The 17,607-nt window shown below is 41.3% G+C and overlaps 1 protein-coding gene across 6 annotated transcripts in view; it reads left to right on the plus strand.

Annotated features, from left to right (window-relative positions):
- App (amyloid beta precursor protein) overlaps window positions 1–17,607 on the plus strand; it is a 229,404-nt gene that overhangs the window by 163,061 nt on the left and 48,736 nt on the right. For all 6 annotated transcript variants that reach the window (XM_057765553.1, XM_057765554.1, XM_057765555.1 and 3 more), the window contains 4 exons: window positions 2,336–2,410; window positions 2,805–2,963; window positions 13,357–13,485; window positions 14,957–15,056. In XM_057765553.1, the coding sequence (XP_057621536.1) occupies window positions 2,336–2,410; window positions 2,805–2,963; window positions 13,357–13,485; window positions 14,957–15,056 (463 nt within the window). The remainder of the gene's footprint in view (window positions 1–2,335; window positions 2,411–2,804; window positions 2,964–13,356; window positions 13,486–14,956; window positions 15,057–17,607) is intronic.

Raw genomic sequence — 17,607 nt, forward strand, 5'->3', positions numbered from 1 at the left:
TAGCGACCAGGGTGTTTTCATCGATGTTCATAAGGACGATAAACTAGCCATCTGAAGAACTTGGTTGCCATGTCACTAACAACTCACACACAAAACTAAAAATGTTTTTACTACTGTATTAGTTACTTGTTATGGAAAAACCTGACAAAAACATCTTCAGACAGAAAGAGTTGCTTGGGCTTAGAGTTCCAGGGTATGGTCCTCGGTGATGCCATAATCATGGCTGGCACCAGGACACTGAGGCAGAGGATCGCCTCACATCTACAGTCAGAACAGAGTGCACGTGGCTGCTCGGCTCGTTTCCCCTTTTCCCTCTGTCCAGAATCCCAGCCGTGGCATGTAGGGTGAGTCTCCCCACATCCATGAACCTCATGTAACCTAGAAAACACCCCCCACTCTCCTTCCTAGAGACCTGTTTCCATGGTGATTCAAAATCCTGTCAAGTTGGCAAGCAAGATTCTTCATCACCGCTATGTACATATTTAGTCATTTTAGTATGTGCGGAATTAAATCCTTTGAGATGAAAATTCACCTGATGCTGTTTTGTTTTGTTTTGTTTTTAATATACTCGATGGCATCTTAGGAACAGCTACTGGTACTGACACCTAGCTCTCCTGTTAGATACATGTCCAGCGCCATTATGGCACATTGAGCCAGTAGGCTCCTTGGTCTGTCTTCATTCCTTATCTATCTGTTATTTTCATGGTTTTCTTTAATGTGCATATAAAGTGAGGCTGGTCTTTACTAATCACAGGGCCTAGTATAGGGAACCAATTAAATCAGACTGACCTTGTAGAGCTCTTAATTCAGTAATATTATCTATTGTCAGTGGGCCCCAGTGAGTGGTGTAAGGGTATCTGCCATCACAGTGTGTCTGCAAGTGGTCCTGTAGAGATGACATAGGTCATGCATTTATGGGAGTGGAAGATATTGTTAAATTATTCTGAAAAATCCATGTTTGGGTTCATTTCTATAGTAATACATATTTTCGATACATTAGCTAGGTGAATGGTAATTATTTCATGGATCTGCAACTCCAAGCAGGGAGTTCAGGTTCTGAGTGTCCAAGTGAGATGGTAACAATGCACACATAATTAGGGAATCTGTTTTCACACCCCATTAAGACCTGGATTTCTATCTCAAACCAATTCTGAGATTTCTTGCCTGAGGAATTCTAGATAGAGCGCCACTTCCCAGGGAACATTCTTCACACAGGAAATTGAACCTTTTTCCTCCCAGGCTTATCTCATCTATAAAGCAGGGATAGTCTCTTCAATGTCTCCTTGGTCCACCACTTTATTAACTAATAGAAACACCCAAGTACCTAGGACAGTTTATTTGTACTTTTTCTTTGTATTTTGTTCTTAAAAAACACTAATTTTAAAAAACCAACGCAGATGCGAATTGGATGTGATTTTATGAGCCTTGTTTTCTTTGCAATTTTGAAGGCGCCAAGCTTCCTCTGACTTTAGATGTATACAGAGTCCTCAGGTACCCACCCGGTAAGACACTGAGGTTTTGCTTGCTTCGTCTTCCTTCATTAAGTTCACCTCACACTTCAGTTCATTTCACAGGCAAAACAGTAGCAAAGGAAAAGGCAGCCACAGGTGATGAGAAGTTAACCCTCATTTTTATTATAGACAATATTGTGATTGGTGAACCTCAAGACAGAGAACAAGGAACTGTGCCGTGACACATCTCACTGGCCTGGTTACATGGTGGTGTTAGCTTTTGACACATCCGCGAGATTATAATGCATGCTTTCTTAGAATTTCTGGGTAAATTTGGAGTAATCTTTGCTATTTGTGACTTTGGTTACTGAACTCCACTCTTCTTTTGTGCAAAGGGTGGACCTTAGGATTTCACACAGCAGAAGTCTTCCTTCTCTTCCTGTATCATTTCTCCTTTGGTGGCTTTGTATTCCCAGTTCACACATATGCCAACCCCACATACACCATTTGAAATGTTTTGACTTAGTGCTGTAAAAGCTTAAAACCAATGTGTTCAGTTTATTGATGGGAGTTCTCATTGAGATAACATAAGCCTTTTAATTGGTGTTTTCTCACATAGAGTGAAATGACTTTCAGCCATTTCTCAAGGAAAATGAGAAGGTGAGCCAACCTTGTTCAAGAGGATGCAATAAGCATTGATATTAATAGTTACCATACTGCCAGCATAAATTATTTATACTCTTGTAGGACAAATATTATTCCTATAGAATAGCCATGTGGTGTGCTTTTAATAGAAAGCATACTGTAATATAATCCACCCAGCTAAGTCTGTATTGAAAGAAGAGCTGAGGATTTTCAGTTGAACTCTTTTGTCTTCTTTGTAGGTCATGAGAGAATGGGAAGAGGCGGAACGTCAAGCAAAGAACTTGCCCAAGGCAGACAAGAAGGCTGTTATCCAGGTAGCACCCAGCCCCATCTTCACACCAGACAGACACTCACTCATTGATGGTCCCCAGGCTTCCAGGGAAGCCCCTGTGTTCGTATTCGCATGAACTTGGGTCCTTCTCACTCCTTGACTTCATAATAAGTTACTTCCTGACATTTGCTTCCAACTATTTCAAATCAGAATTATTCACCCCAAATTTCTATTGTTGCTCGCAATTTTCTTTCCATTACTGATACATCTTTGGGTTGCCAGAGTTCTCAACTCCTCCATTCCCTTAGAAAACTTAAGTGAGATTAGAAATTTAGGACTGACACCGTCTCCAAATTACCTTCTGTAAAGAGAGAGACTATCATTGCATTAATAATTACAAGAAGAAGCAAATGTGTTGTGTGTGTTTTCCATGTCAGCATTTCCAGGAGAAAGTGGAATCTCTGGAACAGGAAGCGGCCAACGAGAGACAGCAGCTGGTGGAGACGCACATGGCCAGAGTGGAGGCCATGCTCAACGACCGCCGCCGCCTGGCCCTGGAGAATTACATCACGGCTCTGCAGGCAGTGCCTCCAAGGGTAGGGCTCGTTGGGATCTCACTGCAGGGCATAGCATCAGTGGTGGTGCTCAGACACTGGGGACTGGAAGCCACATGAGAAAAGCGAGGAGAAATGCCCTGAACACCTTATTTATAGGTGTGACGTAGATGCATTATGTCTTAAAGGCACAGGGTCACAGACTAAAGTCTGCTCTCCCTCTCTTAACCCTTTTAGCTAGTACCTTTATACAGTTTTTCCTGGCTGCATTATTATTTTTCTTTAAGCCATCATTTTTATCGTTTTATATAAAAAGAATTAACACCGTTATCTAATGTAGTCATGACTTCTCATAGTCTTATTCTCTGCTCGTTTTTATCATGTATTATTTTTCTTCTGTCCAAAGCACTTCTTTTATGTTTTCAAGTGCATGTAGGATGTAGTTTGAATTCTTTAGGTTAGAATGTGTGTAAGCTAGTGATAGCTTCCTTATATTTCTTTATGACTGAAAATACCTTATTTTTTACCATTGGTTTTGAAAGGTATTTTGGTTGGGTATAGAATTCTTAGTCCAGGTAATTTTCTGTTATTACTTTAATGATGACATTTGTTATTTCCAACAGAGAATGTGTACATATTTACAAATAGTCTTTTGTTTTGATCTGGCTATGTTGAAGAGTTTATCTTTATCACAGTAGCTACTTTAACAATGTAAAATGATGGAATTCCATATATTCTTAGTCTTTTCTGGCCATCTTGTCATCTTATGCCTAAAATAATGTCTGAATTTTCTTGCATAATTTTATGTCTGATCATTTTTTATTATCTATCATATACTATAAACTTTAGTTTGTTAGGCATAGTTAAATGATAAATATATTCAGACTCTGACCTGAAGTGTGGCTAGTTTAGCTGAAAGGAGTTTGACCCTTTTGTGTTCCACTACTTTTAGATTTAGGTAGAGTGGATCAGTTTTCTTCATGTAGCTTGCAATTCCCTTTTTCCATCTGGATCCCTCTGAGTAGTCTACCATGAATGCTCAGTTCAAATTGAACTGCCAAGAACATGTAATTCCTGCCTCTGTAGGACGCCAGGGGCTGTTACCTCCAATCCTAGCCTCAGTCTCTTACACCAGCGTGCACCAATGAGTGCTAAACTACAGTCAGGAGGACCACTCTTAGATTCCTTGTGGTCCACGTGGTCCTGGAAAGTCTCTGGTGAATTCTCATTCCTTGGAGGCCCCTGTCCAGATTCCCTACCTCGTACAGTCTGGAAACTCAGGAGCCTCAGGTGCTGACAGTTACAACACCTCACCTTGTGTGTCTGCTCTTTCTCTGTGGTCCATGCTCCTCACCTTGCAGAAATTGCTGATCTTGTTTAGTCCATTCATCCTCTTCTCTGGAAGGAGAGTGAAATCTTGATCTTCTTGATAGATCTTGACTAGAAGAGGGAATCTGTTTGCATTATGTAACTAAATCAAACCTTCACCCTCTGGTACTGATTTCTTACCACTCTGATCTTTCTTTCCATGGTGAGGAGCTCCTGGCATTCCTCCGGGTACCAAGATGGCACTGACTCTGTTGTACTGATGACATCACTGTCATCTTGGGGGATGGGGTGGCTGGTTCCGGGTGACACCACTAGTAGCAGACAGGGAGAGCAATGAGTCAGTCGCCCACTTCAATGTCTTCTCTCTGGACCGTACTTCCTGTCTGAACAAAGAACCTTTGAAAACACAATATCCATATTAGCATTTCATTTTCTGTCAACAGTCTTTGTCTTTCTAAGGCAGTACTTAGAAATGCTGGTTATCTCTCTCTGCAGATGACAAGGTTTGGGGTTATTCTTTAGAGAACATCCTTTGGAGAGGAGAGTTATGGGGACCATTTGCCAATGTAGTGGGTTGTGAGACAGGAGAGACACTGTGAAATGATCCAGCCAGAGTCCAGTCTCTGCAGTAAGATCTTTGTCCGGGGAGATTAGAGATAAAAATAAAATGAGGGCTGAATGGGATCTTGTCAGAATCTCTAGTTGGGTCTCAGCTTCCGAAAAGGCAACAACAAACAAGGAATCTTCCAGAGCTGCATCAGCGGGATCATTTTAGATAGCTCATAGTAATGCTTACTACGGACCTCTTGATTGATCCATGTATACTGTGTATTTAATAGCAATATTTTAAAGTGAATTTATTTTACTGTCAGAAAAAAAAAAATCAGATTGTTATTGGTCACTTTGAGAATGCCTGTTAAATTGTTATCTCTGAAATGCACAAATCTCCCCTTTCAAGTAAGATAAGACTAAATAGTCCACAAGCCTGCGCCGTGTGCAGTGGGTCCTACGTTTGTGAAGTGACCGACTTTGGCCGAGTGTTATTTAAATCATTAAACCTTCTCGGCATTGCACTTAGCTCCAAACCTCAGAAGCTGTTAGAAAGTTTGAGACTCTTCTTGATTGCTTCTGTGCACTTCTCTTATAAGATGTAAAGCAAGTGTTTCCATCAAGTCTTGAAGTTAGATCTATGAAGAACAGGTTTTGGAGAAGTTGTTCACACTAGTCCCAAAGTCAGATAATGTTAAGTTTTTAGATATGTGATTTAAAGATAGCATTGACTATTTGAACACAATGGTAAAAGTAGAGGGTTTTGTTCTATTTTAAAATAGTTATATTCTTAACCCCAATCTTATTCTAAATAGTTCTCAAGCTTCATAGACAGATCTTCTCACGACTAGTGGGAAATATGTGACTATGGGCACAAATGCGCCCTATTTTAGTTAATTAAAACAGAAAATGAAGAGTTAGATTGGAAAGCTTGGAAGCATCTCTGTGTCTTTGAAAATGTAATCGTTCCCATGTTCCCCCCAATGTGGAGCCCCACCCCATCCTGTCGCCTCCTTTCTTGCACGTGGAGCCCCACCCCATGCTGTCACCTCCTTCCTTGTCTTCCCAGGCAGCTAGCTGTCCACACAACTGTACAGCTGTGGTGTTCTGTGGCTTTTTGTGTGCCTTAGAGAGCGGGGGCTGATAAGAACCCCTCAGAATATGCATGTGTGCGTGCACACACACACACAGAGATGGGGGGGGGGAGAGAGAGAGAGAGAGAGAGAGAGAGAGAGAGAGAGAGAGAGAGAGAGAGAGAGAGAGAGATTCAAGCCATTTCCAAGGATCATTTGATTAACATTAATTCGAATTTAGAACTCCTCATTATGAATGAGTCTAAGAAGTCTTGTTTTGTTATATAAACATTTTTAATTTTAAAAAAAATGAGCTCCCACTTGTTTGGAAACATAGTCTAGGTGCTGGAAATGGAGGAGATACAATTGAAGTAGCATCGATGCATTTGGCCTTGAATTGCTGGTTCCTTGAAGCAAGAATGCAGGATCCCAAATGTGAATGTGCAGAATTACAGCAGATTGTTGTAAGTCACCATGACGAAAGTCAAGAGCGTGTCACGGTTGGCATTTGTCGGATGCTCAGACCGCTTGGCAAACCTTTCCAAGGGCCTGTGTTACTTTAAAACATCTTTTGTTTACTAATTAATCCTCAGCTCCGTGGGTTCTGCCTTCTGGGCTGTGTTACTAAGCCTGTTTATCCTGAGAGCTTCGGTCTGTTTGGTTTGACTAAACAAGACTTGAAGATGCAGAAGTCCAGATCAGTTCTGGCCCCTCCCTGCTCTGGGGTTGAAAGAGCTCAGCTCTGTCTCCAGCCCGCTAACATTTAGATGAAGGCATGAATCATGGAACTGGGTACAAGTGCTAAGTTTCAGTCTAAACTGGCTGTATTTGACAAAAGTCACTGGTTTGTATGAGAGGATGGCACACAGCCCATTTTCTACATTTTCTGGTGGTACAGAAATACCTGTACTTAGTCCGCAAGACAGCCATTTAATCTGTAACCAGGAACAAGTTACTTAAAGGAATTCGTCCTCTCCAGTTTGAAAATTAGGGTTAATTTTTCAACTCCTCTTTCAGTTAATATTTTTCTAGATTTCTTTGTCCATAATTCAAAACCAGAAGGACTTATTGAAGGTTCAGGCAAGACTGTGGATGTCTTCCTTCCAGAGGGCACTGACAGTCATGTGGAACATGTGGACTTTGGTGACCGTCCCAGTTGGGAAGATCTGCTTCTTAGTTAAAGAGCGACCAATGGACAGTGACTTTCTGAAAAGCAGCCCCTTGAACATGTGTAATACTGCTGCCCTAGCAGTGTGAACTACGCAAGAAAGCCTATTATCCAAACTCTTCCTGTGGAATGCATCTTTATTATCTGAACTGAAAATCGCCAAATGGAGGAGACCACGGGAATGAATCTTTTTTTTCTTTTCTTTTTCTTTTTTTTTTTTTTTTTTTTCGAGACAGGGTTTCTCCGTAGCTTTTTGGTTCCTGTCCTGGAACTAGCTCTTGTAGACCAGGCTGGCCTCGAACTCACAGAGATCCACCTGCCTCTGCCTCCCGAGTGCTGGGATTAAAGACGTGCACCACCACCGCCCGGCAGGAATGAATCTTTTACCATTTTCTCAAACTTGTACTGACCTAGCATAGTGATTTTCTAAAGAAAATGTCATAGATACGTTTTATATTGGGCTTTAAAATTTTCACTCAACCACTAGACTTACAGACAAAAAAAAAAGATTACTTTTTTAAAGTTTGCAATGTAAATTTCTCCCTGCTGGTTTTGATTTATTTTGTTGGTTTCTGTTTGCATTTGGTTTTGCTGGTTTTGTTCTTGTTGTTCTGCCCACCCCACCCCCAAGATTTCTTTGTATCATTGAGAATATGTTTATAATGTTGATGGCAAGATAGAGAAACAAACTCAGCTGGGACCCAGCACAAGGAAGTGTGCCTTTAAGCCAAGACGCAAATGTTCTATACAGTTTATATCGCATGGTTAGCATTTCTTGAAATCTGAGATTAAAAGGAAAAAAAAAACCGTGGCTTTGTAAAAACAGGAGAAAATTACTTTTTCCTGGTGAGACAAAGTTTAAGGTTTCAAAAACCACTAGGGTACACTTTAATGCTTCAGGAGAGGGCTTTCTGAGAAAGTCCTTCACGCCTTGGAAGGGTTAGGCTCCCTGTGTCCTGAGTCGTTAGCTTTGGACTTGGCTGGATTGGATCCAAGCCTTTCCACACTCTTGCTACTCTTACTCCCTTCAGAAAATAATTTAAAGCACAAGTGTCTGTTAGAGGAAGAAGCCAGATTTCCCAATCAAGCGTGAAGCTGTAGAACAAGACAATAGGGCTGATTGGTCATGTGATGTGCTTCCCATGTAAGGAAGTGTAAAGGGCCATGTATTTAGACATGAGTGGCACGGAGAAGAAGCCTGTTCGCTGTTAGTGATGTATATCTTCCATTCCAAGTCCCAAATTGAGAAATGATATAAAATAACATTGGAAATGTGATATAGCTGGGAGGTGGGGAACTTTATTATATTACCTTAGACCGAGAAGGGTCATGATTTCCTTCCATTTTGTGGTCATCAGCCTGATATCGACAGGTTATAAAGACAATGGGTCTTTTGGAATTAGTGGAATAAGCCTGTGGAGAGAAGTTTGGATACAGCTGGACTCTATTAAGTATTTTCCGGGGCGACTACCCACTTAAAACACCTTCCTAAAGGACTGGCTAAATACATCTGATGGGTTTGGAATTTCACTGTGGTCTGTGAAAGTCAGGAGGCTGGTCTTCTCATCAGAGGGAGATGCTCACTTTCATGAGGAAGGCACAAAGGGTCATCCACACACTGGACCTTCCACTGAAATTATACTTGGCTCCTCTGAGTCACTCATCGATTTAATTAACAGTCATTTATTGGCAGCCACGCTGTGTCAGGAACTGTGGTAGGGGGCAGGAATGTGCCATACCTTTGTTCCTGTTTCAAAAGGTATGTGTCCTACTTTGTACATCATGTAGGTAGATGTTGTCTTTTCAGAGATTAATCCTTAAACGCTGCTTTTAAAGGCAGTGTGATTCCGAGGTGAAGGAAGGGCAGACTGAAAGGGCCACATCAGCTGCAAACAGGGATGATGCAGTTATAGGATAAAGACCGTCCCAGAAACAACAGTGACAATAGAAAGGCCTGGATATAATGACTTCCCGTGAGGCAGATCTGTTGTCTTTACTCTTATTTATGAGGTTTACACCCCACCCATTGCCAGTGTAGCCAAATTGCAACGTTAATACATAGTAAGACTGTCTTAACTGAAATAAGACTTTGTCAGTAAAATATCTATATAGCTAGTTAGAGACAATTAATTGCAAGACTTTTGGTGCTTGACATTATAAGAAGAAACAAGAAAAATATTAAAATATTTATTATTAACATATTTATAATGAGGAACTAATTTTTGCTTGTTCTATGAGAAATTCAATTTTGAATATGAGTAATGTGATCAGGCTAACATTTATGAACAACAATTACTTTAAGAGAATTTGCTTCTGTGCTCTGTATAGACACAGTAGAGACAACAAGCATTTTTTTTCCATCATTCTTGCGTGAACGTTTCTTCTTTTTAATTAAAATTTAAGAAATTCATCTTTGTCCTGGCATAATCGAATAAAGCTCTCTAGACAATGATGATGGCTTGTTATTCTAAGATCAATTATTGAGCTCTAGAAATAACTAACGCCTGCCTTGGAGAATTGTGGCTGAAAGTCATAGAGATGCTCATCCATTTCATTATTTCATTTCATTTTTTTAAAGGAAATACACATGAATCCCATGCCAAAGCAGAGGTCTTTCTTCACACACAAATGAAAATATAATAATGTGGGGGGAATGTTGCTTATTTTTGTTCCTTGTCTGAACACTGTCATCTGTGAGGTCCACATATACTCTATTTGAGGTGGTTTGTCTGTCTGTTCTCCAGCACAAGAACTAACCTAACTTTTCCAATTTCTAAGCATGATTCTGAAATTGCAAGGTCAGAGCAGCCAAACCGAGCCCTGCAGTTTGTTTATTAGGTGGGGGCATCTTACAAGCTCCAATGTCCCAAGCATTGCTTACGGGAGTCTCCAGGCTCACAGGGTGATGAGGTCAGAGCTCATTCTGGGCCCTTGGGGCTCCAGGAGCACACGGGGACAGGGCTGGGGGATCCTCACTGCCTGGCACACTTCTGCTCAGCATCAGGCTCTGGGCTTCTCAGGGGCAGTTAGGAATACGGTTCTGAGGCACACAAAGGAATAGTGGTACGAAGTGAGATAAGCACTTGAAAGCATGGGAGCACATTCAGTCTTTAATTATCAGACTTAATACAAGATAAGGATGAGTTCAGAAGGAAAAACCATGAATATCACAAGAGCCTAACTGGTAACTAATACCTTGAATCACTTTTCAGTAATCTCCTAATGAGATTGACAGAGGACATCCCTATCTTGCTGTTTCTCCCTCCTGCTTCAGACCTTTAGCAAAGTGTAGCCTCCTGCCATGAGCCTAGGACCATAAATGAGATTCACTTATCTAAATCCGAATCTTCTCACTTATTATAAAGAACTGTAGTCAGTGTGTGCTAAAAACTCAGCACTGTTATCTCCCTTAGCAGTGGTTTCATTTTCCCTTGATTTTTAGCTGCTTGTGTCCACCACTGTCTAAGAAATGTTAAATGGAAGATTTCAGGTATAAGCCGAAACCTGTTCCTGAGTGTAAAGAACTAGAAATTTAGATGAGAACTCACAACACCATTTTTCACCATTCAGTTACATCTTTGTCAAAACTATCTGTGTTTGAGAGAAATCTAGTGTATTAGAGTCTAGGACAGGCCCACCTAGTGGCCAGGATAATACTCTGGAGGCAGACAGCTCATCCCCAAACCCTTGAGTGGCCATGCAACATGGGCCATTGTGTACCTGACGTCACTTCAGCCCACTTTAGCCTTCCTTGTGCTTCTTTTGTGAGGTGAAGAGAAAAAACTCACTGTGACCTTGCCTGGGATGAAGATTTGATGAGGTCCCACACACGTGAAAAGCATGTCACTCCATGTAGCTAAGCAGGTAGCTCATTCAGTTAAAATGTGCTGCTAACTGAGCATGTTAAACACGTCGTGACGGAAAACCAACAGCTGCTGAAGGATTGATGATTAGGAGAAAGACTGTGGGGCTCAGGAGGAGCTGGAGATGAGAACCAGGCAATGACACAGGTATCTTGAACCCTCTTTGACGGGCCAAGGATTAAGGTAGTCAACTAACGAAACTGTTTCTTTTCCTCTTCCTCTTCCTCTTTATCTCCCGCCTCAAAGGCATTGCCTTCTAAATTGCAAAGATGTAAGAACTGAAGTCTTGATTGATTGTTAATGATTGTTAGCATTAATAAATAGTAAGGGGAACATATGCCATTCATGCTAAAAGTGGAAAACAGGAATGTACAGGTGCTAGCTATAAGAAACCACCTTCCCCGATTCTTTAAAAGATTCTTTAGCTTAATCCAGAAGACCAAGACTAGGCTGGAGTGTCTGTACAATTGTTTTTTGGTGACAGTTCTTTCAAGACAAAATGCCTTAGAGAATCACTTTTAGGTGGTTAGCCCCTAAAGGTAGATGAATTTAAACAAAAAAAAAAAAAAAAAGATGAAAGTAAAATCCTTGCATTAGGAGTTAAAGTGTTTTTCTCTTATTTGAACTCACAAAAGATGGGGGGAGTGAAATTTCTTCAAAATAATTCTTTTCTAGAGACAGAAATGGGACAGACATTAAGTACTTTAAGCCATTCATCAGGCAGGTGCATTGTGGGTAAATGGAGCTAGTATGAACTTTCTGTCTCCAACCTCGAAAGTGTGTGTAAGCGAGGTGATAAGAATGTTAGTTCCTAACAGGATAATTGATGGGTCTTAGCAAGAAGGTTCCATGACACCCTGGTTGTACAATCCTACAGATTCAGTTAGACTAAATCTCTGTCCTTTGAATATACGCTTTATAGGTTTAGCTTATCAGTCATCTGTCTTGGTGTTTCTGAACTATGAAAGCACATTGTCTGCTCTATCAGTTCACCTGCAAGCCATCGTACAAACGAGACTTATGATGATATACTTCTCAGACCGGTGTTTAAAGGCATCGATCTTTCTTCTGATTTTGGTGAAACAGATTTCTTCTCAGAATACGTACATAAACCAAGCAGATGAGGGCAGTTTGTTTTGACCGTGTGTGGTTTCGTCTGTGTTCTGAAGCATGGCCTCTGGCAGGCATGCTGCAAGTGCAGAGGACCCGTTCTGGGTGAGGCTCCGTGGATGGAAGCTCCTAGAGGACAGGAAGAGTGGGACCTAAGCTTGGCCCGTGGCTCACACGTGGAAGAGGGGGATCTAGCATAAATAATGGAGTGCACAGAATGCAGCGACTGAGATTGGTACAGCACTTCGTGGTAGCACAGAGAGAGGACACCAAATTCCTCCTAGAATTGCCAGGAGAGTGCCTGAATATATAGCTGAATATATAATAAAAGCACTGTAATCCACCCTCATACATACCACATATACACTCACATGTGCACACATATACTTATTACATACATACATGACACAGAGAGTTTTTGGTAATAAATTCTGAACTGCCCAACTGTTTTTCAAGGTGTCCAAGATATAATCTTTAATAACTCTGATTGTCCAAACGTTCCCAGGTCCATTCCTGACATGAACGTTATAGCTCTGGGATGTTTAGTTTGGCCTTAATGAAGGATGTACGCCTTGCAGATCATCGTCTGAACTCACAGGGAAGGATACCAATAGCAGTAGAATTGCTGGACAAAAGAAACTTAAATCCTTTATTTAAAAAAAAAAAGTTTTCATGGAAAATTGGAATAAAATGAAGTAGAACTGATTAGAATAAAAAAAAAAACCTGAAGCACTTAAGAAGAAACTTAATTGTTGCTGAGAATATTATAATCTGATGGCTTTAAAAGAACTTAATTAAATTTCAAAGTAAAATAACTACAGCTTAATGATTGCCTTTGTTCAGGGGAAAGATAATGTTCCATGGAGCTTATCATTTTCCTCGCCCTACAGTTGAGTAGTAAATTGCCCATTATTTTCCTATTTTGATTACTGTACCACGGTATGTTATTAATCAAGGGATTATTTGTGAAGCGTAACTTCGAGAGTTGGGGCTGTGCACGCCCATGGTGATGTAGCTGTCATGAACGCCCTGTGACTATTTTATCAGAAGACAGAAGGAGTCTACTGAAACCTGGGAAATTCAAAGTTTATTCCCCTTTTACAGCAGGAAGTACTTATTTGGAAAGAAAGTGCTGAATTAGGACATGTCAGAAATGCTGAAAGTGCCAAATTATAAAAAGGAAGAATGGTCTGAGCAATTACCTGTTAATGACGAGGAGGGAGAATTAGCCGCAAGCTGGCTTGCGGTGTTTGCACGTCACGGGACCCTTGGCCTGAATGCCAGTGCAAAGGGTGATGTCTCAAACAAATGTGAAACTCATTTTCTTACGGTTTTCCCCACAGCCTCATCATGTCTTCAACATGCTGAAGAAGTATGTCCGTGCGGAGCAGAAAGACAGACAGCACACCCTTAAGCATTTCGAACACGTGCGCATGGTGGACCCCAAGAAGGCTGCACAGATCCGGTCCCAGGTAAGCTCTGTGCATGGAGCCTCCCGCGACTGGCACAGTCCAGAGGTGCGGTTTCTTCAGTTGATGGAAAGATGTTTACCTGTCTCCAGAGCACCTGTGGTGGGTGGCAAGAGTTCGTGTCTGGACCTCCAGAAGCTAATCTTCACCAGGCTTAGTGGCATACAGTTATGTGGAGGCAGAAGGACTGGCAGCTCAAGGCCCGCTGGGCTATGTGGGAAGATGCTGGGAAGCCAAGAGATGACTCAGAAGTTAAGAGTGTTGGCTGTTCTTCCCGAGAACCCGAATTTAGTGCCCGGCCCCATGTTTTACCACCACCTGTAACTCCAGGTCCAGGGATCTGGCCTTCCACTGGTCCCTTCATATATAGCTGAGTGCACACAAAAACGCATACATATATACATAAGTAAAAAGAAAGCAAATTCTTTTTAAAGGGAAGCATGTTTTAGTAATGTGTGCCTTGACATTTTCTAAGTTTCCCCAATAATGTGGAATTTAAAAATCTGAAGTGTCAAATTTTAAAACTAGTGCTTGATCTTTTTGAGTTAACTGCCAGGGCTGGGAAGCGGCTCAGTTGATCGAGTGCTTGCTGCCAAGTACTGGGACCAGAGTTTGGATGCCTCTGGTATGGCAGCTCACCAGTCACACAAGCACTCAGAAAGCTTAGAGGAGGATCCCTGTAACAAGCTGGTTAGCCAGGATGGTCATATTAGGGAACTTTGGGTTCAACTGAGAGGCCCTGCTTCAGTGAACAGCTACATAGCAGTAGAGGAAGGTTCTGAATCTCACCCTCAGGCCTCCGTACACACACATGCATGCCACATACACGTGTTCAGCTAAACATATGCAAATATTCATAAATGTGCATATATGTACAAAAATAAATAAAATAGGGAATAAAGCCATCAACATGGAGAAAAGGATCACTCAATAAACTGAAAACGCAATAATCACCTGACCTAAATGCTGCCAGGTGGTGATTAACGCCGCTGTAACTGCAGTGTTTAGGTTTAATACTGTCTCAATGAGGCTTTGTAATGTTCTCTGCTTTCTCATTCCCAGAGGTTAAAAACTGGGAATCTACCTCCAGAAACCTAAGACTTTTTAAATTTTCTTGGCTGGAATTAAAATTAAAAACATTCACATTCTGTACAAAATATCTAATTAAATTGAAATAGTCCTATTATGTATTAGAGTGTATGCAAAGACATTTATGTAGGAAATAGGGTGTTTGGAAAGCATCATTATTAGGAATCTCATGACAGACGTGGTCTTTGAAGTAGACTGTTGCAAGCATGCAGTTTAAAGATACATTAGAGAATAAAAAGATAGAGACAAAGAAGAAAAAGAGTGACCCTTCTGCTCTGTGTTCCCCCGTGTTGGTCTGTTGGAATGTGTGTGTGGCGGGGGGTATTTTATTTGTCACTGTTTTCTTAGCAAAGATTCTTCTCTTAGAATTGTCATCTTCTAACAGGTTATGACACACCTCCGTGTGATCTACGAGCGCATGAACCAGTCCCTGTCCCTGCTCTACAATGTCCCTGCAGTGGCTGAGGAGATTCAGGATGAAGTTGGTAAGTGAACTGTCCTTCTTCTGCATCGTCACCCAAGCCCATGTGCCGACAAATTGTATATTTCGTGGGCTAGTGTTGGGGGCGTTGCGCATGGGGGCCAGCGGATGGCATCAGGTGTTCTGCTCTCTCACGCTCAGCTTCGTTCCCTGGAGATGGTCCCTTAACGGATCAAGAGCTTGAATGGTGACCAGCCAGCCCCAGTGATTCTCCTGCCTCTGCCTCTGCTAGGATTACAGGCGCACATGCTTTTTATATGAATGCTGAGGATTTAGGCTCGGGTCCTCTTGCCCCAGATCGCCGCTCGCCTTTGCTGCTGCTTCAGATCTTAACTTTCAAGGCCTGGGAAACTGAAAAACTGGTGTACAGGAAATCTTGTGGCAGTGAACCACTTACTGAGTCACATGTCAACCAAATGCATTCTGATTTGTCCAATCTTGCAAGTAGGCCCTTACTTCACTTACTTTTTAATTACAAAAGGTAGAGCATTTTAGTCTACTACGTGTAGTGAGAGCTCACATTATCCATTTTTTTGCAACCTATTAGATTTCTCTTTATTTATTTGTTTATTGAGCTCTACATTTTTCTCTATTCCCCTCCCTACCTCTCCCCTCCCCTTCAACCCTCTCCCATGATCCCCATGCTCCTAATTTACTCAGGAGATCTTGTCTTTTTCTACTTCCCATGTAGATTAGATCCATGCATGTCTCTCTTAGGGTCCTCTTTGTTGTCTAGGTTTTCTGGGATTGTAATTTGTAGGTTGGTTTTCTTTGCTTTACGCTTGAAAACCACTTATGAGTGAGTACATGTGATATTTGTCTTTCTGGGTCTTGGTTACTTCACTCAATATGATGTTTTCTAGCTCCATCCATTTGCCTGCAGATTTCAAGATGCCGTTATTTTTTTTCTGCTGTGTAGTAGGTACATTGTGTAAATGTACCACATTTTCCTTATCCATTCTTCTGTCGAGGGCATTTAGGTTGTTCCCAGGTTCTGGCTATGACAAACAATGCTGCTATGAATATAGTTGAGCACATATCCTTATGGCACAATTGAGCATCCTTGGGATATATACCCAAAAGTGGTATTGCTGGGTCTTGGGAAAGGTTGTTTCCTAATTTTCTGAGAAATCTCCATACTGACATCCAAAGGGGCTATACCAGCTTGCACTCCTACCAGCAATGCAGGAGTGTTCCCTTTACTCCACAACCTCTCCAGCATAAGTTGTCATCAGTGTTTTTGATCTTGGCCATTCTTACAGGCGCAAGATGGAATCTGAGAGTTGTTTTGATTTGCATTTTTCTGATGACTAAGGATTCAACCTATTAGATTTCTTGCACCTGCACTTTTCTTTCATGTTTGGAAGACAGAAATCAGTAATGAGTCTTTTATCTAAGAAGCCAAGAACTGGGCACACTAATGCACACCTGTAACTGTGGCACTAGGGAGGCTGAAACAGAAAAATTACTTCAAGTTCAAGGCCAGCTTGTGTTGCATAGTGAAGTCAAGGCCAGTCTAGGGTATACAGTAGAACCTGTCTCAAGAAATAGATTAATGTGTTAAAAGTGGTTAAAAGCACTGGCTTCTTTTCCAGAGGTCCTGAGTTCAATTCCCAGTAACCACATAGTGGTTCAAAATAATCTGTAATGAGAGCTGGTGCCCTCCTCTGGCAGAACACTGTATACATAATAAACAAATAAATCTTTTTTTAAAAAAAATGAAGAAAATCCTCTAAAAGAGACAAAAATCCAAAACATGACTCAGGATGTTATTGAATTGAAGTTAACATTTCTAGATGTGTGTATTAAATAAGTATACTTTGTGGTTATCTTAAGCCACTTGTCCTGAGTGACTTACATTAACGGAACACTAGTAATATCAAACTATAGAGCTATAAACCATTATACAGGACTAGGAAGGTGATGACCTACTGCACATAAACCTACTAAATAACAGTTGGGACTTTCTGATTTCTAACTTGTTCTTATTAAAACTTTTGATTTAGCAATACAGTATTCTAAACAGTAGCCACAGGTGAGTCAAATAATGAGTGAGTCAGATCCCTAAGTGTTGCAAAATGTCCAAGAACGAGTAACCCAGTAAACTTAAAATCTCAGTGGCAGAGAGATAGATAATTAGAATCACACTTTTTTTTTCTTTCAATAAAGAAAGATAACACTGCCATATGAAGACAGATCAGGAACATATTTTTTAAAAAACAGAACAGGGGAGTTGGGTTAGTGGGTAAAGTATTTGCCCTCTATGCTCCTGACGCAGAAGCTCAAGGTCAGAGTTCTCCAAGAAGAATTGTTTTCCTTGGTTGTCCTTTGTAGGCTTCCGTAGTCTGTCTTCATTTGAAAGACCGATGAATAAACAGCAAAGGCTTCGCTAGGCTAGGATGCAGAGGAACCCTAGGTTGGCCCTGTGTGGTATCTACAGAATCCCTACGTACTAGGATGCAGAGGAACCCTAGGTTGGCCCTGTGTGGTGTCTACAGAATCCCTACGTACTAGGATGCAGAGGAACCCTAGGTTGGCCCTGTGTGGTGTCTACA

This window comes from Chionomys nivalis, chromosome 3 (assembly GCF_950005125.1).
Source record: "Chionomys nivalis chromosome 3, mChiNiv1.1, whole genome shotgun sequence".
Classification (NCBI taxonomy): domain Eukaryota; kingdom Metazoa; phylum Chordata; class Mammalia; order Rodentia; family Cricetidae; genus Chionomys; species Chionomys nivalis.